The sequence below is a fragment of the Bombus affinis genome, chromosome 3 (genome assembly GCF_024516045.1).
Source record: "Bombus affinis isolate iyBomAffi1 chromosome 3, iyBomAffi1.2, whole genome shotgun sequence".
Lineage (NCBI taxonomy): Eukaryota > Metazoa > Arthropoda > Insecta > Hymenoptera > Apidae > Bombus > Bombus affinis.
This window is the reverse complement of record NC_066346.1, coordinates 8,825,571-8,849,511: the sequence shown is the minus strand read 5'-3', so window position 1 is coordinate 8,849,511 and position 23,941 is coordinate 8,825,571. Positions and strand designations below refer to the sequence as shown.

Below are 23,941 nucleotides of genomic sequence, written 5' to 3'. Positions count from 1 at the left end.
ATTGTTGTTTCTACGTTTCGTGAAATAATATTTTTTGAGCGAATAAGAATGGGGTAAATTTAAATTTAAATTTTAAGTATGTTTGACGTGTATGAGTGACAAGTTTACGTATCTAATGTATATGTCATCATAAGCGATGATATTTTTAGTATAGAGATTAAGATGAAACAAACGTTGAATGATAATAGATATCTTCTCTAGCAGAGGAATGTGAACGCTATTCCCATTTCTTTTTATAATATGAATATCTTTAGGACGAATCATAAAAGAGGATAAGTACATGAGATGATACGAAAGTACGTGACCAACAAGTACAGAATAAGAAATCAGATGGAACAAGTACGATAGTAAAAAAAGACAAAATTAATATTAATCGATAGAATTTTATTGTATATTTGAAAGAAGAATGTATATTTTTTAATGACCAGAATCTTCGACTTTCAAATAAGGTACGAATCCGTGAATTAATTTCAAGCAAAGTTTATGGAATCGTGAGAATTGCAAAGGGTTCGTCTGATGCCCGGTTTCCCCAAAGGATCCAAATTTCTGGAAACTAGCGTTTCCAAGTGGTTGCTGCAAGGATCAACGTTCATCCGATGGAGAAGCATCGCTGATGTTTAAGATCGACTTTGGGGAACACGGAGAAATAAACGTGCGCGTAATTTGTGCGAGTCTATCGATCTCCCTTCTACGACTCTGCAGCCTTGACGTTTAGCATGCGGTGAATTTCGCTTAAGGGAACCACTTATTTCAGACAAATCCTTCGATTTACTGCTGTTAACACTTGGACAGTAAGTTAATTAAAAATGATAAAAAAACATGATCAAAAATGAAAGTTTCTATCTTGCGTATATTTTTTATATTTTTTTAATAATTTTTCTATTTCAATTTTACCTAAGCTATCGTATGTAGAAAAAGAAAAGTAATCAAAATTTAGGTTGCGTTCGTAAATTTTACCTTTTTCTTTTTTCGTATTCCTGTATTATAATTTTTATAATTTTGAACCATTATGGCTAAAAAAGAAAAATAATAAAACAGCATATTTCCTCTTTAAATATTCTTTTATTTCTTCCTTTTATACTCTTTTCAAATTTTTAATCGCCAAAAGATTGACAAAGGGAAATCAATGAATAAGTTATGCAATGTTTCGTTTTTATTAGTGAAAAATATATTTGATTAGTATCGTGTCTTTTTTCAAGGGGCTCGTCATTCTTAATCCTTTCGTTGCGACGATAATCTTATTAGCAGCTCTGTGGTTGTTAATGGCCGTCAAATGCTGCTGATTGTTTTCAGTGGTTCAAAGGGCGGACAATAAACGGCAGCAACTACTTGTCTCTAATTTCGTTTAGCAGCGGACAGTTACCGTGAAGACAATATCGCTCAAACTTTGATAAATGTTAGCAAGTTTGGCGGAGTTTGTAATTCGAGGAGTGAGAGCTGCAGCCTCGTCTGCTCCTGATATACTAATTTGTATTTCTAACGAGGAACAACCCGCTCCTACACGGTTCCCATTAATTACAACGTCAACGGTATTTTTATTACCAATTGTAATTTAATTCTTGAAGCTCAACTAATTAAACATTATTAAATCAGTATAAACGTACGAAAAAATTTGAGATATTATTCCGTTCGCTGCTAAAGGAATGTTACGGTAAATCGCAACTATTTATTCTACAATATAAGAGCAAATAATAATTATATCAAGAGAGTATTTATAAAAATTCTGAATATCGAGTCTTCCAGATATTTGCAATAAAAATGTTAAACTTGAATTTCATACGAAATTTATAGAAACGCTAAATTCCGAATCTTTTGGCAAATTGATCAAAATTATGAATTTTCGTTTCTTATGATATTTATTGACAAATTTAAAGTCGTTAATTCAAAAATTTTTCAAAAATTTTTCTACAATACTAAAAATTCTATTCTCGTGGCATCGAAAGAATTAAAAAAATATCGTCGAGGGATGAATATCGAAACATCAACAGCGTGTCAACGAGGGACGATGTTCATCAGGAAGAACGATTCGGCCAACAAAGTGTTCTCCACGGGTCGATATTCGTGCAACACGCAACAGGAAGCTGTGAATCCACGTGTCGCCAATGGTACCTTTTCCAGGTTAGTTGTGACCCCGTGACCCACGTGTCAAAGTTAATCAAACACGCGACAAAGGGTGAGAACAGACAAGTCAGATATATATATATATATATATATATATATATATATATGTTACATATGTCTGAAGGTGCGTATCGTGCGTGATGAGTTAATCGGTGTACAATTATCGAGCTGTTTTCGTTACAGTTTTCGATACACATTCACTCGTGGAACTTCTTACGTTCATTCTTCGATATCATCAACTCTTTCCAACAAAACAAACTTTCAGACGCCTGAGCAAGATACTACTAAAGTTCTTTTATTGATCATAATAATGATCGTAATATACATTTTTAGTTGCTCCTTTCGTTCCTTTATATCCTTCGAATGCTCGATCCGATCGACCGGCGAACGAGTTATCGTTTTCGACACATCCAACGACAATCGCTTGCCTGATCCTGTGAATTTTGCTACAGTACGATTCAAGATAGTTACAGAGAAGTCGTAAATTGCGTGTATATTATAAAGCTGTTATACAGAATCCGACCGAATAATACGTGAAAGCGGGCACGACGCGATTCCTTATGGAAAAATAAGAAAATAATATAGAATAGAACTTTCTCATTTTCGGCTTAGTTTTCGAGAAAATTGAATATGAAAATTTACCAAATACGTTTGAACATAGTTAATTACCGACCGAGTAAGCAATGAGTACACAATCAATAGAGGGTCGTCGTAAAAGCGAAAGTAAGTAAAAAGTATAAAATAATATATTTCTCTGTAAGGCTTAATTTTCAGGAAAATAGAGTTCGAACATGTTTGATTAAGAATCGATCTGGTATTTACGCGTGTATGGTAAATTTTCATATTTATTTCTTCAGAAACAAAGTATCTTGAGAATAAATTTTATTCTGCATTTTCCGCTTATTTTTACACGTAGAACGACCTCCTGTCGATTAGTCATATCCAGTGAAGGATTAGCCATGTTCAACATATATTTAATAAATTTTCAAATTCGATTTTCTCGTAAACCAAGCCGAGAACGAAAAAGTTCTATTGTATATTCTTTTCTTATTCTTCTACAAGGAATCACGTCCTGCACACTTTTACATGTTATTCGGCCGCACCCTGTATATAATAACTATAAATATAACCGCGTTAGTAAATTTTATAAATCTGATAAATTCTACAAATTTTACAAAATCTCAGTGTATTTAAACATAGATTCTATCAAATCTTATAATGTAACATTATGGTGAAATATGCGTAGAATGAAAAGATAGCATATGTGATAGGAGAATCGGAATTGGGGATTAATAATCTGAATATTATCGACAATATTAGCTGCGAATGAGACAGTCATTCTACTTTCTTATAATTCAGTACAAATAGACAATGGACTTTTAATTTTATAAAGAAATTTTGCCAATCCTTTATATAATTATAGATTCGCATCCAAAACATACTTAGCTTTTTCCATTTTCTCTAGATATATATATCCCAACATTGACTACAGTGTTCATCGATTATGCTAGATTTGCTGTTTTCTGTGTATACCTACAACTAAGAAACGATTCCTCAACATTTCCTTTATTCTCTTTACAATATATTAAGTTTACACGCGTTAATAACTTTCTCTATATTATCATTCTTATGGCACACAGCTTTCTTCAACGAACTTCGATAGACCCGGACCTGTGAATATCCAATAGTACGTATTTAATTCTTAACTAGCTGTGAAGCCTTTACAACCTTGCTATATCGTGATTCGTACTTATATATATATATATATGATATATATATCAACATATATATATGATATATATATATATATATATCAACAGGACCAAAGGATCGAGAATCCAAATTTAAAAAGAGCAAAGATAGAAATCAAACGAGAGAGAACAAAAACGTTCTCCCTGTCAGGATCATCCACGTGGGTGTGATGTGTACCTTGATTGGACGAGTGTGAGGCTCACGATTGCGGTTGCGGTGTGTTGTGGTCTCGCTTGTCCGCCGCAGGAGCCGGTGGCTTTATCACGGGCTTCTCCTCGTTTACCGGCGTGGGCGGGGCGTCCTTTCTTGGCGGCATCCTTTCGTTTATGGCATCCAAACCTTTCGCCTCGGCGAACGAGGTGATTTTGTGGTTCGGCGAGAAACCTTGCAGAGCTGTCAACAATAATTTCACGAGTCGTCATCAGCCGCTGTTCGAGCGGAACGTTTCAAGGGTGGAGTACGAATAACGCAAGAAAGGAGGGAAAGTTCAGTGAAGGGAAGATCGCGGTGGTGTTTGTTAAAATTTCGAGGAGGGGAAAATGGAGCGAAATTCCTTTGTCAGAGAAATTCTAATTTACTGGATGATCGTTTCTTTCGATCGTTAATTATGATCGTTGATTAACGATTCTTAGTCGTTAATAGTAACTGGTATCGAGCTATGCATTATCAAGCTTTGCTACCGGTTCAACATTTCAGAATTAGTAGTTCACTGTTCGGCCCATGAGCCGTACCATAAATGTGACTATGTATTACGAGACTGTGTACTTTGACTATGTCCACTAAATGTATCAAGCACCCTTGACTATCCGTACTAATTGCACGGTTATGTACTATGTACTACAAGATGACAACAACGTCGTAGATAATACATTACAATAAAGTAGGAATTAATTTATTCCTCCTGGATCTATTAGAAAAACATCGTTTACCATTAAATCAGTTGCTGCAAAAGATTACTTTATTTACATGTAGTTGATCAGAAACGAAACTCACCGTTCTTTAGGGACGTCTTTCCACCTGATAACGCACCAAGAGGTAAAGCGCCAGTCGGCGTTAAACCCTTCAGCTGCAACACACTCTCGCTCTCCTCTCTGAAAGACGAACCAATTGACAACAATTAGCAACGCATGAAAATAAAAAAGGAAAAAGGAGACAAAAGATGTGAAAGTAATGGTAATCAATTTCTCTCCTGATTAACTGCTCCTAATAAACGCGTACGAATTCGCGTTGATCATTTAACTAGAAGCATTAAAATTTGCGAGCGAAAGTTGAGTTCGAGCAGAACGATATAGCAGAATTTTCACGTCGAGTTATCTTTCATTTTTGATTTCCTCGGAGTCTTCGAGCCAAAGCCGATTAACGACGATCCCGCAGCGATACGAACACAGGATTGTTCTCGTGAAATATAGGCATTTCACGCGCGATCATCGATCGACCGTGAAACTTCGATCGACTTTTCGCAACGTTAAGCAATTCTATCGGCTCAGTCGAGGCATACTCGTTCCATCAACCGAGTAAGTTGCTACCAGAATATGGTTTGCGCCGGTGCAACATCATCTTCGTTTTTCAACGAAACTTTCGGTTGTGTGCAATTTTTATGGCTGTTGCGTTGAGCTACAGTTGCGATCTGCAAAGTTTTAACGATTCTCTCCGTTACGCTAGTGTTTTTGTAGGAAAATTCTGCTCCGAGTCCCTGTATTTCGGCTTCTATCAACTGCGCTTGGTCTCTGCCAGTCGTGTGCAGTGTACGACTTTGCGAATTCAGAGGATTTTGTGTTTTTTCATTGTTTTTTTTTTTTTTAGTTGATGCATGCATGTAAATTTGAAGCATAAAATTCCTCGTTATTGTTTTTTCTTCTTAATTCACTTTGAAAAACATTTGATCAGTTGCAAAGATTCGGCTGCAACTATTAAAATAACAACGCAACGCACGATGTATCTTCGATTTTTAATTTTAAACACTACCTGTTTCTGCTGTAACTCTAATATATCATCGGTTAAAGATGATATTTTCTCGTTGCATTTATAAGATACATTTTTATCGATAGATCTCTAATCGGAGCTGTTTGAATAGTCAAGTTTAACTGTTAATAATTCAATTTGTTTGCTGACCTGAGGACGGAGAAGACACGCGCCATCTTGCCAATGGCTCTGATCTTGTTTCTGATAACCTCCTTGCGTAGATTGGCTGCTGCACCTAGAAAAGCGACAAGATTCAGTTAGGACGATCCGTCTCTCGATAATTTAGCTGATTCATTCTCAGTGATCCACGAAGTCGCGAAGGCACGATGCTAACGAATAGAATCTGGCGCTAAAGTTACTAGGGTCTAGTGAGCTTCTAACATAATTTCACTAGCGATCAACTTGCGTAATTACATACTCGCAAACAGCAGTTATTTTCGAATTAATAAACATGACGATACCTATGTATTACCTATGAGTAGCTGCGTAAAGAAAAAAGAAAAAAAAGAGTAAAAAGAAAGAAAAAAAAAATAGTGAAAGAAATGGACATTAGCGATTTTACGTGAAGCTAAAAATATAGATGAACGATCGTGGATTTTGATTTGCCTTCGCGAGATCTCGATCACGAATTCGCCCCGCAACTCTCGTCGCGAAGTAATTCGAAATTTGGCTTTTCACTACATTATTCATACAACAGCTTATCCGATGATTATGTTATTGAAAAAAATTAAAGGAAAAAAAATGGAAAAAATGTCACTCGTTATTTTTGGGTCTCACGGCAAACAACAACGGCAAACTACAGCCAAAGGAACTCGGTGCACGCGACGAGCGAGTGCGTATTAGTCTCGGTGTACCATATCTTGCTCTTTCATTTTGCTCATCTGTCTTTTTGGGTCTAGATAAGAATTTATTATTTGCATAAAACTACACGTATTAACTTTTTTTCATCCGACAGATTCATTGGAAAATTTCTTTATTCCGAACTCACTCGCGTATACCGGAAATAATCGATGTATATTGAATCGTCACAATTATCTTTCCTTCACGGATTATCGAGATCTCCTATTCGTCTCTGACCAGCGAACTGAACGATAAACGAACAGAAATACTCAACGTAGATACTTATCGAACTCTATGCAAACGAAAAGCGACAAGAGAAAAAAAAGTAGAACGATACGCGAAGAAAGAAAAAGAAAAACAATATATTAATCAACAGAATTGTTTCACCGTTTCGAATTTCGCGCGTCTCGCGGCCAATCGTTCTGACGCGTGCGCAGAAGCGATTCTTCGTGATTCTCTCGCTTTCCGAGCGAGTCGTTTGTTCGTGTACGTTCTCGTTCAAAGTTCACACGAGTCTATCGAAGTTCTGTCCATTTTATTCCAGTTTTTATACCGGAATTAACAGATTGGTGACAAAGAAGAGAAAAAATATAAAGAAATCCTTCGAATCGTAATCGTATATCGAAATATAATATATATATGTATATATACACATACATATATATTATATGCGTAAAAATAGAGAGAGAGTGCACGAGGATAATAGCACAAGCTCATTGCATATAATAAATGCACGCAGCTACGTATGGGCGCGCGCGCGTGCACGTGTTACAAAACGGAAGCCGGTGTGCGAAATACGTGCGTATGTACATCGCAATAAACAGCGACTACTAACATGCAGGCCAATGATTACATAAACCATAGGTTTTCCTCAGTTACGCGAAAAAAAGACACGGCCAATGCAAGAGAAAGAGATCAACACATGCACATGCAGGCTTTGAGCGCGGGTAAACGTACGCACCATCGGTCAACTACGGGTGCTTTTACCAGTCGCCGTTTCGTATGTTCGTCGCTACTTGCCTACTTGCTCGTTCGCATTTTCTCTTTCTTTCTTTCTTTTTTTTTTTTCTTTCGTTTTGTGTTATTTAGAGCGTAGTTGTGTATATGCGTGTTCGGACACATCTTTATGCTCGATGTTTTTCTAGTCTTTAACCCGTATCCGTGTGATAGAACTTTAGTCGTTGTATTCAAATGTTAGAATTTGAAAGCAACGAAATTTCATTTGATTCTAAGCTTTGAGTGTTTCAAATTTGTAAAGGAAATGCGACGGTTAGAGAACTGAATGGTTTGGAATTATTAAATTTGTTTTAATCGAATATCTTGCTAATCGATTACGTGGTTTGGTTTTTGGATGTTGAAAGTTTGGCTTGAAGACTGAAAGTTTTTCGACTGAGAACCACTGGTTAGTTATTGAGGAGTGACCATTAAATTAAGCCAGTTGCGAAGAGGTTTCGGCGTGAAATCGCTCGTAAAATTCTAGGCGCACAGTTACGGGTTAAGAAGCAGAGTACGTATAATCGACTAAATAAGGCATCGAATAGCCTAAGGGTCGGCCATCTTGAGTTCACGTCGATACAAAATGGAGGTCTCTTTCCGATATCGTGGTACAGTGTTTAAGACTCAAATTGAAGAATTACATTATATCGAATAGGATCAAATAATTTCTTTATAATCTTTGACTTGACGAATATTATACTATTCTTGACATTTTCGATATTTTTTGAAAAGTTATAAATTGTTCACAAAATCTTTCTTTGCAATTTCATTGTATGTTATTTGAAGGAAACAGTTAATGTACCGATCCTATTAATCGTCAGTAGATATTTTTTTTGAAGAAAAAAAAGAAAAATAAAAAGAAACAGACGTTTACTCTTTTTTGCTCGTTTTTAGAAGACCGAAAGAAACAAATAATATGTATACGTATGTATATATTAGTAAGTAAGAAGTCTCTAAGATTTAGCTTGTTCGTTCTATAAAAAAACAATTTCACATGAATCGACATACGTGAAAATATCGTTCCGCTGTCGCTGTGTTTCCGCTTCACTAAGCATTCGCGAGTTAAATTTGCGGATGTCGGGGCTTGTGACGCTACAGCAAATCGGGTAATTTTGTCACTTATATAGGAAAACAAGAGATTCGTTCTTGCTGATGAGATAATTGGCGAATTAGGAGATTCTACTGACTCTATCCGTTATTTATTTTTGAATTATCAAATGGAAAATTCTTGTTTCGTAATGTACAAATTTACAAATTATTTTCCTTTGTCTTATTCAACTTTAAGCTATGAAATAATTTATCTGTTTTTTGATTTTCTTAATAACAATGGAATATTCTTAATTCTTTTGGTAACATTTTGGTGGCGTGTTCGGGTCGAACATTGAACAAGGTTCAATTTCGCCAGGCCAACTGCGGATTCGTTTTAATTTCTCGTAATCCGCAATCGCGCGGCTGCGCTGCATGGAAAAGCTTTTTGCGAACGTTCTGCTGAGATGGCAGGAAGAAAACATTTCTGGAATATCCTGCGACGTCCATTTCCGCGTAAAAGTGTGGCACGAAACGTCAGCATGAATCGAGAATCTTCGTCGTCTATTCCGTTTATTTAGAACTGCGCGAACACGTGCCGATAAAAAAAAGAAATACTAGAGAAAATAAAATGAAGGCAAATAAAAAGAAATGTGGAATTTATTTTACTTCGGTCACTTTACTCTGTTAGGTTAGGTTAGATAACGTTCGAGCTCGAGAAGTTTTAAAAGTACGATCGATATTCTGGACTGTATGGAGTGTACACATTTGTCTTGTTGGTTTCAATGTGCAAATTGAACACTGGTTCTCTACACGTTAACTAAAACAAGCTTCGTTAAAAATGATATTGGGAAATATAATCCCTTGTCTGTGTGTCGTTTACGTAGATAGAAGATAATCGTCTTACCCGAGAATTCTTCAAATTTCTTCCAATATACATATTATATTACAACGTACACCATTGACCAAATATTTCGAATCGCGTCTCCAATTATAAATGCTGATTTTATTGTTCCTTCGAAATAAATATCGTTTGCTCTCGCTATGCTTGCCTTCGAAACTAACGCTACGAATCTCAATAACGATCTTCGTCTTTGCCTCGAAAGAATTTTCCAAGTGTCTTTTAATTCGAAGTTTACCAAAGATCGTTGCTTCCTAGAATAATAGAACTCTTAGCTGACTATCTATCGAAACGAAATTTCGCTGAATAATTTCTACGAAACGCGTTAGTAATTTGAAAAGCTTGGCCAACAGTATGTATCTTCTCATCTTCTCCAATAAAAAAAGAAAATATCGTCGAAGTTAAAGAGAACGAGAAACGTTTTTTCAACTTGCCTGATCAATAGCAACGACTGAAGCGACCTTCAACGATGTATTCTCGTATGCTTTCGCATTTGCGGTGATAAGAAAATATCGAAAGCAGGGGTGGAGAAGGATATTCAAGAAATTAGAATAAAAGGGGATGGACTTCACAGAGAGCCTAGAAAGAACGATCTCTCCTCTGTAAGGAGCTATCCTAACCGTAGTATGGTTTTCATTTCTTTTCTTTTCTGTCTTTTTTCTTTTTTTCTTTCTTTTTTTGTTCATTTGTACGACGTCTGACGCATTCTTCCAGGGAGAAGAGCGCACGACGAAGAGATTTCAGTGGGTCTCTGACTGAGGGGAGCAGACATTTATCGATCATCCTTTACATCCTGCGGCTTTCACTGAGAAGGACGATGCGGCACATACAACGACGTACGTCACTACTAATTTATACAACAGATCAAGCCTTTGCTCTCTAGACATTTACGTGTCAGCGCATGATTATGCACTCGTGGTCTGTCGCAATGGGCATTACCATCGAATATTCGCCAATCTTTACGATTTCACAATTTTTACGTTAACATTACACGCGTAACTTAGTTTGGTGTCTTTTATCTCTAATTAGATCCATTCCCGATATTTTCACATTTTTATTTTCTTATTTTTAAAGAAATATCATTTACAGAGATTACTTTGTTAATAGTTAACTGTAGAAAATGACTAGTCAGATTATTTTGATTCATTAATAAATCGATAAAGCTTATTGTTTTTATTCATAAACAGAATTATTAACAGTTCTGTGCATCTATGGTAAACATTAAGACGCAAAGAGCACAAGAATGTTCGCAATGTTAAAAATCTATAAAACATCCGGAGTATTTGTTATAATATTCGGATGAAACAAATCTCTATCCGTGCTGCACTTTTCTAAATTGTTTTTTAAAATCGTTTTGTTAAAAATAACAACAAATTATAACAAAATAAAAATAAACAAGGTATAACAAAAAAAAAAAAAAAAAAACAAGAGAAAAGAACTCTGATATTTCTAAGTAGTTTTAGGCTACATGATCCATGAACGAAATATAAATTCTGTTTAAAACGACACCAAACTAATATTATACATACTGAATATTTCCACATTTATCAATAAATTTCATTACCAATCCCCATAAAGTCGAATATATTTCAACCTGGGAAATAATTTTTAAAACGCTCGCGTATTAACGTTTCATGATCCATCTTGCAACTTCCAGACATGAGGGTTTACTTTCTCGAAACGGTACAGACTTTTCTGTACTCTCGGCTCGTTGACGATTCCTTTTGACGACGCCATTGCGACAGTCTACTACCGAGCTAACATTTATCACAGGGTGTTCGAGTTTGGCACCGAGTCCCAGAGACGGAGATCCATCGTCCGTGGGGAGTATCGACGGCGTTTCAAAGGATGACGCACGATATCTGCGCGATCCAATAGAAGACCCGACGAATTGCGGAAGGAACCGTTCGATCTCAAGCAGATCTGTGCTCAAAACATATTGCACGGGCCACTAGTGCTCTATATCACTGTTTTAGAAGCGTTTCTAAGAGGCATATTTCACTCTTCGAGCTGATAAAATACATCACTTTCGTCCACTGGCAAAGAGCAAATTTCGAAATCGATCTTCTCGCAACACTTGTAAAACACTCCGAATATTTAAAAGATTCTGCTCTCAGAAAGTATTGAAAAGAAAAAGAAAGAAAACGAAGAATAGAATAAAAATCCAAACCGAGCGATGAGTTTCTATCAGGTGATGCTTCTCCAATTTTGCCCATCTTTAATTTAATTTTTCATTTATTTGATTTAATTTTACATTGGATTAAAGTTCGAATACATTAACAGATTTCAGCTCGAAGGGTCGAACGTCGGTGAGAATGATCGTTTTGAATACAGGTCCAAGCGTCTATTTTATCATATGTTGATGGATCTCCGTGTCTTTCGATGCATAGGCGCCGCCACAATCAAATATCCAAATATTCCCATTCGCCCCGCCGGCTTATCTTTTTTTGTATGGTTGCGACGCCTATGGAACTCGATTTCGTCGATGCCCTCTCACGCGGATTCGCTTATCAACAGTAGGAAGCTTCACGAACCCAATGGCGCGTGATTCCGTCGAGTGACTCGTGATTCAATTATCCAACCCGGAAACTCGTCGAGTCGCTCGACGGGGAACCATTGGGCGTTGGACGTGTTCCTATATCATTGCTTGGTCGTCGAGGATCTCGGCCAAGAAGACTTATCCCGTGGTCCATCCATTTGTTAATAAACGCTGTTACAACTTTACGCAGACGAAATACCTCGTCGCCCTTAAATAATCACCAAACAGAATATCCAATCACCTGTCCAATAATCCAATCAACTGGAAATTTTCGAACCGATTTAACTCCAATTTCAGATAAAATTCCATAATTTCGAAATGCAACTCATCGCCCTTAACCATTCTGCGATTTCTAGATTCTCCCAACTACTAAAATTTCCATGTTTCACTCTCAATATTCGCATCGATTTACTAGGTGTAATTTAGAAATTTCATTGATACATAATCGAAGTACGGATCTGGAGAATTTTGGATTTTGAACGATCCAAGGATCAAAATCACGGGATACCGTCTCCGCAAGCATACGGATCCTCGACGATCGAGATCTATGCGCACTTTCAACAGAAAACAACTCACCGTACGCGATGGTAGGTGGGGTCGTATTCGGACCAGACCGTCGGGTTACCATGGCGGCCATGGTGACCATGTTCGTTTTACCGATGGTGAGCGTGGACGTAAGTAAAAGGACAGAAGTAACCAACAATGTGAGAGCAGCGTCAATGCGGCCGAAGAGAAGAGATAGAGAGAGGCGGAGATGTATATTTTTCATGGTTTTTTTTTTTTAGTTGGTCAGTCGAACAGTCCAATGGAGGAGATTCGAATTCGAATCGTAGAGTATTTTTGTACGAAGTTTGTTTCATGGTATTTTTTTTTTTTTTTTTGGTTTCGAATGGTCGACATATATATATATATTTAGTGGTTGGTTGGTGACGGTTGGTGGTTGGCGAAGAAGGTGGTGGTCGAATGTGGCGTAAAGAAAAGAACACATAGAACAGACAAGAGAAAGAGTGCACAGCGTAAGTTGCATTCAAGTCAAGCGTTGGTGCGTTAGAATTTCGAAAATTGTTGCTCTGTACAAGGTGTCTCTTCGTACGTAATAGATCACGGAATAATGACGGAGATTAGGGGAGAGATCGCGTTTAAAATATTCTATGTTGTCTCTTGATTTTTCTTTTGCTTTCTCTGTCAAAGCGATGATACTCATTTTCAGAGCACAATAATGAGATTAACCCTAGAATCTTTCTTTGAAGTACGTGGAAGAACGGTATAAACACCATATTTATGGGGGTTTAAATGGCGGCGAGAATATGTGAAAAAGTGCTTTTTTTAGTTTTCGTAAAGATTCTCACGTATTAAGAAATACCTTGTATGTTGTTAATCGTTTTTTTAAAATACAGGTTGGGTCAAAATTTGACAGAATTGAAAAAGGATAGAGTGACTCTATTCTATAGGTTTGTAGTTACCTCTGAATTATCTGGTTTTTCAACGATGTAATAATTATTTGGTTAATTCAAAAATGATTCGGATGAATGTTTTAATGGATTCAGAGTATCATCTTTTTTGACTCATCCCGTATATAAGAGAGTAATTCTTAATTGCGCGTAAACAGCTCAAAGAGTAAATCTGCGGTATAAAAGGAAGAGAAAATGTCACACACACGCAGGTCTTCTCTTCTTAAACGAAAAAAAAAAAAAAATAAAATAAAAATAATATTGAAAGAACCTACGGCTGTGGAACATTCTTTTTTCATTTTTTCCTCTATATTTTCACTTGGAAACATTAACGCACAATCGAGAACCACTCTATACATTTCTTACCCTCGATCGAGTACATCCAAAGATCAACGATATTAATTGTATAATAATCGGATAGAATTAATTCCATAAAAAAAATACAGAATATAATTGTTATAAATTTATGTCAGCGAATTATAGATTACAGATCGAAATATCAAGAAGCATAATCTGATGATCTGAGAAACATTTCAGCGATCCACGTAATGAGTAAAATTGTAGAAATCGCAGCATAGACATTTCTGCAACGCTAATTTAATTGGAGGTGCTCGATTCAGGCCCGATAAAGATAAAATAATAGGCGATCGATCATTTATTTAATTAATATCGAATGGTGAATACTGAAAGCGTAAGAAGGTAATTCGTTAGTGGGAAATGTGGGCGGTCTGCGTTTTGTGGATTCGCCTTTGAATTAATGCGTCCTGAAAGATTTAATTACGTATTAGATAATGAACGTCGATCGAGGTTTGATTACTTTCGATTATTCGCTGCCGCTGAGGGTCTTCGTCTACTTTTCAGATTTTCTACTCCGTTCATAAGGTTTGTCCGAATATACGAAAACTTGTTAATTTCTTACGTAGGTGGAAATATAAAAATGCAGATTAAATTTTGCAAGAAGAAATAAGATTTGACTGACATTTGATATATCGTTTGAGGTAGTTCTCGTTAAATATGAGAAAAGGTATAAGCATAAACGTCCTAGATATCCGTTTTAAATGATTAATTATCGTACGACACTTATAGATGGAATTAAAACAGATTCTACGTTATAGAGAACATATACGTATAATTTTAACAAATAGGAAAATTAATAAATTAAGTAAAAGATGAACTTGCGTATCATATATTAACGTTGATTTGAAATAACTCTATCTTTTGAATTAGTTACGCTCATCTTTTTGCGGATATGGCATAGAGAAAATTACGTGTGCGCTTCTTTCAATTTAAATAATAAGAAAACGCAAACCACCCTGAATCCAACTTCGTGATTACTTTCTACGTGACTGTCAATGTCTCTCTTCTCGTCTGTTTCTTTAAAGCTAATCACGCTCGACGCGTATTGCCGGATCTGAAATACAGCTTCAAAAGAGGAAAAGTAATCTCGACAGTGATCATGATACACAATAAACCGTTCGCTCGAACGTATTCGAAATAATTGTGCGTGGTTAATAATACACCGCTACATAGAAGCTACCTGGAAAAACTGATTAAGAAAAACCATTGATTAATACTTCGTCTATCGATCGTACGAGGATTACTTCATGATTTTTATTAGCCTCTCGATTAAATCTTAGAAAAGAGAAAAAAGAGAGAGAGAAAAGAATAGAACAAAGGAAATAAATAAACTTCCATTACGTTGGAACTTCAATTCAAAAATTCGTTATCAAACAATCACGTTGAGAGAATTTTCGAAAATGCAAATTTAAGTAACCACGAATTCTTCGAGAATCCGAATTCGATTTAATCAGAATGAATTCCTCGACGATCGTCGAATCAATTAAATAAATCTAAATCGATGAGAAAAAAGTTTATTCGATTAATTTAATTCTAGAACTACTATACGCTAGCATGCGCTGGAAAAGAAAAATGGTGGTTGCGGAAGATCGACAAGGAAGAAAAACACAAAAAAAAGTACGAAAATAACGTATAGAGAAATGTACAAGTGGGTGGAGCACATCCTCGATTTACAAAAATAATACACGCGAATCAACGAAGGAATACAAGTAAGGGTGAACGTAAAAACGATCATTAAAGGGATAAGGAAAAAACTAGTAAACCAAGGGAAAACGGACCGGAAGATAAGAGATAGACAGAGAGAGTTGGAATGTTCTTTTTCTTTTCTTGTCTTTTTTTTCTGTCGCGAGATATTTAAGGAATAGAGAAAAACGAGAGGGGTCGATGCGTGAGAAAATGAGAAAGAGAAATAGAGAGAGAGAGAGAGAGAGAGAGAGAGAGAGAGAGAAGAGATGATGTCAGGCAATGATGTTGTCACGGCACTCGAGAATAAAGAGAATACGATATTTCGTGGCTTTGATTCTCCCCTGTGGGAGATGTGGAGCTTGCTAGATGCGGTTCCTCGACGAAAATTGTTCGTACTGTGGACCTCGTTCGCGTTTCAAGAAGACGAGAGTGAATAATTTATCGAAGAAACTAAGCGAAAGATATCTTCCGAGTTTCCTGTTCCTGTTTACCTCGACAGATTGTTCGAGTTTTCTTCTGTTCTATTTTAGTAGCTGAAGATATATTCACAGCGGAGCGTGATGTTGCCGATAGACTATGAAAAGATCTCCTTGCACCGTTAATCGATCAAGTGCCCTCCGTTTTGTAATACGAACGAGTAGATCGACACAAGGGAGGAATCTTTTTGAACGATCATCGGATCGAGGATCTTGTTTTAACGCGAACAGAGACGAATATAAGAAAATAAAGTTGATATAGCGCGTCTAAAAATACAGAGTTAAAGTAATCAATTCGAAGAATTGAATTAAAATGGTTGATCGGAGAAAGCGAATGTAAAAAATGCCACTTAAAGAGAAGAAGGTAAAAGGGCGAATTAATAGACGTATCCGAAAAGACTAATTCGAAAGAGATGAATTTAACGAATTGAATGTGAAAGAATTGATATAAAGGAATCAATTTACACGGAACAATGAAAGAAATCAACCTGACAGAACCAATTAAAAAAATCTATTCGAACCGATCAATTTAGGAAAAGTTTATCCAACGCATCAAGTAAAAAGTGCTCGACCTAAAAAGGCCAATTAAAACTATCCATCTCAAAACTCCAAGTTACACAGAACAAACAAATCAATCTAAAAAAAAAAAACGACACAAAAATAAAAAGGAGAATTGGAACGAAAATCCTGTGTCCCATTAAAATGCTAACATCAATTAAACGAACTGTCAAAAAAAAAAAAAAAAAAAAAAAAAAAAAAAAAAGAAAAAAAAAACGATTAAGCCAAAAAGAGAGCTTTAGCACGGACTTGTTATCGTTTCAAGTGTAACCAAATGTTTTCTGCTTTGACTCGTCTCCTTTCACGCGGACGCAGCCACGAGAAGATCGTAGAAGCGTGCACAGAATGAAAAGGATTGGTGCAGCGAGATGTTGCGGAGGAACGAGGGAAAAGTCGGTGTTAGAACCGTGTCGAAACGTCGTTCTGTCTATGCGTCACGTAGTTCCGCGAAAGAGGATCAACATAGAAGAATGGCTGGCGAAAAGTGCAAAGATTCGAGGCTTCTCGCGGAGCTGCACTCCGGAAAGCTGACATCTCGAGATGTGTTGGAAATAACACGGTCGTCTAGTAATTTATTTTTGTTCGAAATGGGGCTGGAGGAACGAACGAACAAAAGTAATCAGAAATAATAAAAGCACACACGTAGTAAAGAGGCAAAAGGTGTGTGATGTTTGAGTTCTCGAAGAGGAAGAACGACGGCTGTTTTCTTTACACGTCTGTACTTGTAATCGCTTAGAAAAGTCTTCGTACACCATATGGAAAATCTATTTTTATCGAAATGAAATAATTATATTTGGATAAATATTTTTATCCGCATATAAATTATACAATTTAATAGATCGAAATAGAATTTTTACCGCGTTTAACATTTAACCGTAAAGCAATAACGAAATAGCTTTCAGATTTGACATGGAACGCATTCACTTTACAAAGAAATTCCGTGGAGTTTTATTTCAAAATTACATTTAAAAATCGCTTTTCCGTAGGATATAGGAAGATTTTACCGAGTGATTGTGCAGGTTCGTCGATTTTTGATTAAAAGTAAGGAGGATCTAGTATCGAATTGGAAAGACAGTTTTCTAACGAAATCGATCAAATCAAGACGTGTCATGTATTCGATTCGATACGATTTCACGATTCATTAGTGGAAATATGGTGTTCGCGAGAGATAACGAACTCGAGGCGAGTTTAATGGATTTGTTTCGGATGTTGGGGACTCGTGTTGCTGACTATACAGTGTGGATGATCTGTCGAGCGAGAATGACGGTTCTTATCATTGTCGTAGAATTAACACAGCAGCGTTGTGTCGTTGTACATACAGCAAATGCCGAGAACAGTAGATTAACCCGTGGATGCTCAGACACGAGAAGAACGTTCTCAAGTGCTCGCTAGTTCTTATCTGTTTTAACCAAACGTTCTTTCTAAATCTAGCAAATTTTCTTTGGTAGTAAAACTACTTTCCACGGAGTTGTTCGATTCTGAACAAAATCTCGAGTACCTAATTTTCCTTTCAAATTATTATTTCGGTTCGCTTCGTTGCTTGATATTCACACATTTTAATTCGTTCAATGACGGTGTACGTTTCTGTTCATCAACGCGAGAGATGAAAGATTAAGTTCGATTTCTTGAAACAATCGTTTCGCCTCTTACAACCTATAAACTACGTTCTTTCACAAATTTCATAAGCTCGTTTTCGAATTTCTTCCACTAACAGCACGTCCGTCTTTTTGTCAGTGCGATGCTATGATTCGACTTCTCGAAATCAAAATTGTTCAAATTATCTCGACTCCGGAAACATACATAAAAACATATAAAAAAAAAAGAAAAGAAAAGAAACAACCGTGCTATCAGTTTTATAACCATAATCTCAAATCTCTTTCATCTATCCAGTACGCTCGTTTGTCAGCTTGCCGCGAGATTATTCGAAAGACGCGAATCCTCGAGCCGCGATTTCTTAAAATCGAAAACCTTCTAACGCGAGAGATAGGAGTAAAGAGCCGGAGGCAATAAAATAAGGTTTCCAGCTGAAAACTAGGGTAAAAAAGGCAACGATGGAAGCGCACACGTTCAAAGGCGGCAAGTTGATCGATGCACCGTGGCCTTCCTCGCCTTATCTCACGGAACTCGATGCGTTCGATCGATCGACGTGCCATTTTCCCCAGGCGAGACACAGTGAGAAGAAAATAGAAGGAAAAAGTGGACGAGAAAGGCGAGCGACGTTCGTCTTTGCCCGAAAGATAAACGGATGGATCCGTGGTTTTCATAGGAAAAAACAAGAGAGAGAGAGAGAGGAGAGAATGATCGGGCGGATGGTATAGCAGGATTCCGGATTAAACGTGTTTCATCCGGATTATCCGTGTATCAGTCAACGCTTGCTTCCGCTGATTGTTTAAGAGAGGGACGTATTGTCATTCGGCTATCGATCGAAGCAACTCGTCCTGTCATCTGCCTTTTGGACCCCTTTTCAGCTCTCTCGTTTTACGCAAAAAAAAAGAAAGAAAAAAAGGAGAAAAGTAAGGAAATTACGCGAGAAAAATATTTTGAGAACGCGAATTTTCCATTTGCACGTCGAACGTTACAAGACACGGAATTTCGAATTTTTCACGAATTTTCTGTAGACACTTTGAGAAGGGAAACTTTCGTAAAAGAAAAGATTTGAAAATTTTTACGGTTATTTCGATCGGAATTACAGTGACGATCTTTAGAATCGATCTAATTGATCGGAGCTAGTCTTCGAAATATAACAGACGGTTTGGCGTGAAATATAATACTGTACAAGTATACTGACGATCGAAGAATCTGTTCAATATGATGAAAGTAATAAAAGCAGAAGACCACTTAAACGAAAGGAACAATCTATTTTATTAGCTGGTATATCGATTCTTTTCATCGAACCACCGACTGTAAAACGATATAACAACCTCTTCGTTATTTTTAGGATTCAATCTTCTATCTTAGCCTCATCTTACGATTCTTTTTAGCGATCTTATCTACCGCAGATTGCAATTTTCGTCCGGAATGATAATAAGAAGACAATCTACTATGTCATAAATTTCCCATAAATGCATAACCGTCGGCAAACAAATCGTAAAACAACGTTTGTATCATTTTTCCCTTAAATACCTGGCACCAAATGCTATATAACGTCATTCTCTATGCTTGTTTCATTAAAAGGAAAGTTAAACTGTTGTTACTTCTTCTCTAAATCCTTCGTTTCGTCGTTGATCTCGAAACGGCGGTCACAAAATACGCAATATCGACCTCTCTTAAAAGTTTCCCCTTTGAAAACGCATTTTACGTTCAACGCCAATATTTCAAGGGTATTCTCGCGGCCGATCATAAACTTGCCTCGCACCAAACGCGAGTAAAATTCAATTCAGCCTTGGAGTCCCGTGGAAAACGACCGAAAGGCAATTCCACGTTATATCCATGGCCGCGCGTCTCGTTTTACGCCGCGCGTTAAATTTTCATTCGCTTGGCTTTATACACGCGCTGTTTCCCCTTTCTATGCTGATAATACCGATTATAATTGCCACGGATGCGAGACAAAGACGGAGAGGTAGAATTTGCCAGCGAACTTAATGGCAAGATTGCGTGAAAATTTCACAATCTCCCTCTCCGACGTTAATCGCGCACCTCTGCACCAATTACCGTTTCGGCTTCTGGAAATCTCTGACCATCCGCCGTTTCGTTTCATCCCTGTCCGCTTCTAATTGTAAGATACGTTCTCGAATCTCTAACATTTGAATTTCGCGGTAGGAAAACACGATAAATCACATTTTTGAAGTTCTAGAGACGAACAATTCTTTTAGATTCGATACGTTGCCAATTTCATTTTTTTTTTTTTTAATTCAATTTGGCTTTGGTATTAGATATATATAATATGTATTAGATTGTCCGAAAAGTTTCTTTCGTTTTACGAGGAAATAATAGACGCACAACGTTTTTTGTTTTATATTATTTTGTTAAATTATATACGTTCAATTTGGTTCTGTTGAGATAAACACCGAGACATTTCACAGACTTGGTTTTACGTTTGTATGAAGGTGCACTGTTGTAAAAAACGCGTTTGCGAAAGAAAGACACTTTCCGGACAACTTAATACATTTTTAAGTTTCTCTTAATTTTTTTTTAAGTTTCTCGAGCATTTCAAAGATATTATATTATGTCGTTGGATCGCCATGGAATTTCGTGGATTCTGATATTTGATATTTCCGAGTAGGCTTTAGCTTCGGATTCAACGAAACGATGTTAAAATACTTTCTCTTAGTTGTCAAGTAGCGTGAATATTAGAAAATCACGGAAAATGGATTTATCATGCTTCTCGTGTGTTTCTAATTTACTTACAGTTGGTAGTTTCAAATCTTTGGTAATTTTAAAATTATCTTAAAAAATCAAACTGACGGTTTATTCTTTAGTACAGAAATACGAATTTAGAGTCTGAATCTTGGAGAGTTAATTTGCAATTTCCTTCTTAACGAATTAATTTATTTATCCGAACGGATTTATTTTTTACTTCACTTTATCCTTTACTTTATTTTAATCTTCTAATTTACTTTCATGTAAATTCTCTTCTATTTTTCAAACGTAATCTTTCTACCTTTTTCCCGTGCGAATAAAATTCGGGTGAAAGAGGGTCGACAAATATTTGAGTCATACAGAAGCCAAACTAAATCGTTTAATTTCCGAAAAATACGACTATCTCTGATATTAAAAACGTACAAGTTTGCAGAAAATGGATTTGACCAGTTTGACTATTGAGTGGCTCAGTTGCGGTGGATTTGTTGCTAAATGCTGTACACACGAAGTGATTGAAACAGAAAAATTCTTGGTTCATTCTCCATCTTACGTACCGATTTCGAGGAACACAGCAGTTGACGTGTTAATTACTAGCTAAATTACCTGATAATTCTGTCGACAGCGTGTTGGTGTCTCACATCAGTTTCGTATGTTAGTATACACTACCAGTCAAACATTTCAAATCACTTTTCTAACGAATCTCTCGTTAATTTTATAATTATTCTCAACTAAAGAATTCTAATCAATTAATTAAATTGTTTGATATAAAGTTAGTTATTAAAAATACTTCAAATATCGATGACAATTTTCTTTGTCCGATAGATTTTTATCTAAACCACCTTCTTTCGTAATAAAAATCCAAATCGATATTTTATTTAAAATTTTGAAAATCTTTAAAATCGATTCTAAATTTTTGACTAGTAGCATAGTTCTTGTAGGGGGAGGGGAGGACGTGATGTTAAAGAGGAAGTCACGTGGACGAGTAGACGCGACGCTTACTGACGTTTCGAGGATATGCGTCTCTTAATCGTTTCATCAAGCTACGTTTGTTTGGAAACCAGATTATCGCGAAATTTTCCATCGCTTGTCGCTCGGAATATTTTAAGCCCTCCAGCACGCACACGGACCCACTGGCTTTACACGTTCTGTTTTTTCGTTCGATACTGAAAATATTAAACGTCGTGCGTTTCAATTCGAAACACTGGAATATGTTAAAAAACACGGTGATTGCTCTCGTAGGGGAAGTTTTTCGTGGATTAATCAACGATTCGCAAGAAAAAAACCACGGCAGCTGGTTGAACAGAGCGGAAATGTCGTAACGGTGGGGGAAATTTGGCAACGAAAAGGAAAAGAAAAAAAAAAAAGAAGAAAAAGGAGAAACTGTACAGCATCGACGTTGAAGCGTGCGCACGAAAAATCGAGAGCTATCAAATTGATTAAAAAAAGAAGGGGTAGAAAAGCCATGCTCTACGTCGACGTCAAATGCACACGAAAATTTCCGGCTGGTATGAAAATTTCTCGTGGAAAAAATCACGCTGCACCGATGTCAAACGCATCTGCAACATTCGTGGTGCGTTCAACGAGAAATGTAAACCACAAATAAAAGTCTACATGTCAATGAAATATACCGATGCTTTGAAACAACTTCATATTTTTAGTATCGTTGTTTTATTAACAGCGGAACTACCAACTTTTAATATTTAGAAAGAAATGCTATATGTAGATTTTCAGAAATTTAATTTAATTTAAATATTCAAAAAGATCCGTATAGTTTTTTTTTTTTAAATAAAAATATCTTTATGATTAAAATGTTGAAATTTAAACGTACAAAGTCGTATAGAATACAGATGACATACAAAGATATATGATATACGGTATATTAGTTATAGACACTTTATGGCATGAAATAAATCGTTCTTTTTCCTTTTTAATAAAACATTAATTCTGATAGAAGCAGTCCCACGTTTTTAGTAAACGCAAACACAAAAATCCGAATTTTTCTAAGTTTGGTAGTTCCAATGATAAAACACAGAGAAACGCGAAGTAAATAAAATATCCAATTAATAGAAAAATTATTCAATCAAACACACTATGATACAAAAATTTGGAATCACTTTCGTGCCTCTATCGAATCTTTCGCCAATTCTATCATTAATTACAAAATATTCCAAACTTTAATTCGATAATATCTTTTATCAAAGAATTCTTTCTGACAGCAGTGTCTTATACCCAAAAGTTTTCAAATCCTGAAATTCCACGAAATACAATTGTAGCGATTCCAAATTTTTCGCCAACGATACATTAGCAAAGTTGCCTGAGCAATCGCCAAGAAATCCACAGAAAAATCCTACTACACTTCTGTGAAACGCTATGAATTGCAATTACGCTAACGCCGTGCTGGAAGACTTTCTGCCGAATCTGCTGAATATTTCTCGAATTCTACGCCCACTGCTAATAACGATTGTGTGAACAATCTTTTCCATTGGACGAGATTTCGCTAAAAATAACATTTCGAAATGCGGACATGAACGAACGGGCCATGAAAAATCAGGCGAAAACCTGGCACGTGTTGAAATGGTGGCGTTTCGTGGTCGATCACAGGACAGGCTCGCAGAAACGCTTTCTTCGTGCGCGATGAAACACCGATCGTTTTGCTCCGAGATTCGTGTGACGCGAGCGAAAAATTGAAAGAAGAAAAAACGAAAAGGGAAACAAAAGAATATAAACGAGGCTGGTTGAGGAGCAGGGAAACTGGGTAGAACGGTCGACATAGCGAGACCAGCGAGCGATCGGTGATTAAACGTGTTCGATAGATTGAGGAAAAAACCAGGTGGTTTTGGGGGAAGTGTGGTCGAAAAACGAGACAGAAAACGAAACCAAACTTCGTAAAAAGGGGGAGAAGGAAGAAAAAAAGAGAAAAGAACGTAACGAAAAGAACGAAAGAAGAACGGGAAACAAACATGGCGAATAGTTTAAG

The 23,941-nt window shown here is 36.5% G+C and overlaps 1 protein-coding gene across 12 annotated transcripts in view; it reads right to left on the bottom strand.

The window, feature by feature from the left end:
- LOC126914578 (serine/threonine-protein phosphatase 2B catalytic subunit 2-like) overlaps positions 1–23,941 on the bottom strand; it is a 237,144-nt gene that overhangs the window by 11,498 nt on the left and 201,705 nt on the right. For 4 of the 12 annotated variants that reach the window (XM_050718695.1, XM_050718696.1, XM_050718689.1 and 1 more), the window contains 4 exons: positions 8,680–8,763; positions 5,986–6,070; positions 4,867–4,964; positions 4,051–4,266 (listed from right to left, as the gene is read on the bottom strand). In XM_050718695.1, the coding sequence (XP_050574652.1) occupies positions 4,073–4,266; positions 4,867–4,964; positions 5,986–6,070; positions 8,680–8,763 (461 nt within the window). In that variant the 3' untranslated portion in view covers positions 4,051–4,072. Of the gene's footprint in view, positions 1–1,042; positions 3,793–4,050; positions 4,267–4,866; positions 4,965–5,985; positions 6,072–8,679; positions 8,764–23,941 lie in introns of those variants that run through there. The other 8 variants (XM_050718698.1, XM_050718691.1, XM_050718692.1 and 5 more) reach the window with 4 other exon arrangements.